Genomic DNA, 1,197 nt, shown 5'->3' with positions numbered 1-1,197 from the left:
CGACGCAGCCACGCACGTCTGGCAGCACGACACGTATCTCACGCGGCTGCACTGCCTTGTTCAAGCCGCATCGACGGCCGTCACAGTCCGTCCTATCACGAACGGCCGGCGCGCGCTTCTGGTCTACAACCTTGTCGACACGTCGCCGTCGACGACCTTTGAGGACGCGGTGGCCACGCTCGCGGCGGCGGCGCGCAAAACGCCTCGTTCGTTCAACTTTGCGAGTCTCCGATTGGCGGTGCGCAACCCGACACTGGCCTATGACGAGCTCTCGAATGGCGACAAGAACGTGGTCCGGGCGCTGCTGGAGTCGGGCGCCTACGACGTGGTGCTCGCCGAGCATGAGAAATACGCTGACCTCTTCAACGTCGGCGACCTGGGGTTCGCAGCGACGATCAAGCGCTTCCAGGAGGTGCCGGGCGCGGCGCTGCCTCGCGTCGTGGCCGACCGCACGCAGTACCTTGCGGCCGAGGCCCTCCTCTTGGAGAAGGCGAATCCACGGAAGGACCACTGCAATGGGCCGCAGTACTCGGTCTTTTTCTGGCCCAAGTCGGCACGCATCCTCGTCGTCGACCTCGCGACCGGCGTCAACGCGCTTCGGGACGCCGTTCGCAACCGTTCGGTTGTTGATACTCTTCTCGGCCAACCGTCGATCGAGGCCCTTCTGGACGCGCTCCTGCTTCGGTTTGCTGACCGCTCCAAGCCCGACCTCGATGCGTCGTACGGAAAAGCCTTGGTGTGTTGTGCAATGTGCTCATTGCGCGTCGACAACGCGATACAGTCCAGCACCTGCTCCGCGACGTCGTTCGGTATACCAAGGACGCCGATGCGTTTCCGGGCGTCGCGTCGGCCATCTCGGCTCTCATCGCCTTCTTTGGCTGGGAGACGCTCTCGGTCTCGCTGCACGCCATGTTGCGCCGCTGGAGCCAGACCGCGCGGGGCCTCCACTTGTGCTATTGCCTCGTCGCCAGCTTGGCCGGCGCCGCCGAGTCGCCCATGTGCGCGCGCATTTCGCAGCCGTTCGCGGTCGAGTGCATCGTGTCGCTGTGGTCCCAACTTGCGGCCGAGGTCGAGTATGTCATTCAGCCCGGCGGTACGGTCATCTTGGAAGACGGCTGCATGAACGACAGCTGCGCGGTCGCGGCCCCGCGCTCTATCTTTCAGTACTCGTTGTTTCTGCAGTTGTACGTGGCGCAC

General features: G+C 64.3%; 1 protein-coding gene across 1 annotated transcript; it reads left to right on the top strand.

Moving 5' to 3' along the window:
- Nucleotides 1-275: 275 nt before the first annotated feature.
- Nucleotides 276-1,123, top strand: SDRG_17236 (hypothetical protein; the record flags this gene model as incomplete). Its single annotated transcript, XM_008623476.1, has 4 exons — nucleotides 276-309; nucleotides 390-736; nucleotides 787-1,068; nucleotides 1,112-1,123. 4 exons carry the CDS (start codon nucleotides 276-278, stop codon nucleotides 1,121-1,123), a joined length of 675 nt encoding a protein of 224 aa, XP_008621698.1.
- Nucleotides 1,124-1,197: the final 74 nt, after the last annotated feature.

The sequence above is a fragment of the Saprolegnia diclina genome, assembly GCF_000281045.1.
Source record: "Saprolegnia diclina VS20 unplaced genomic scaffold supercont1.222, whole genome shotgun sequence".
Taxonomy (NCBI): Eukaryota; Oomycota; class Saprolegniomycetes; order Saprolegniales; family Saprolegniaceae; genus Saprolegnia; species Saprolegnia diclina.
Note: the sequence above shows the minus strand (reverse complement) of the source record. Positions and strands in the feature narration are given on the sequence as shown.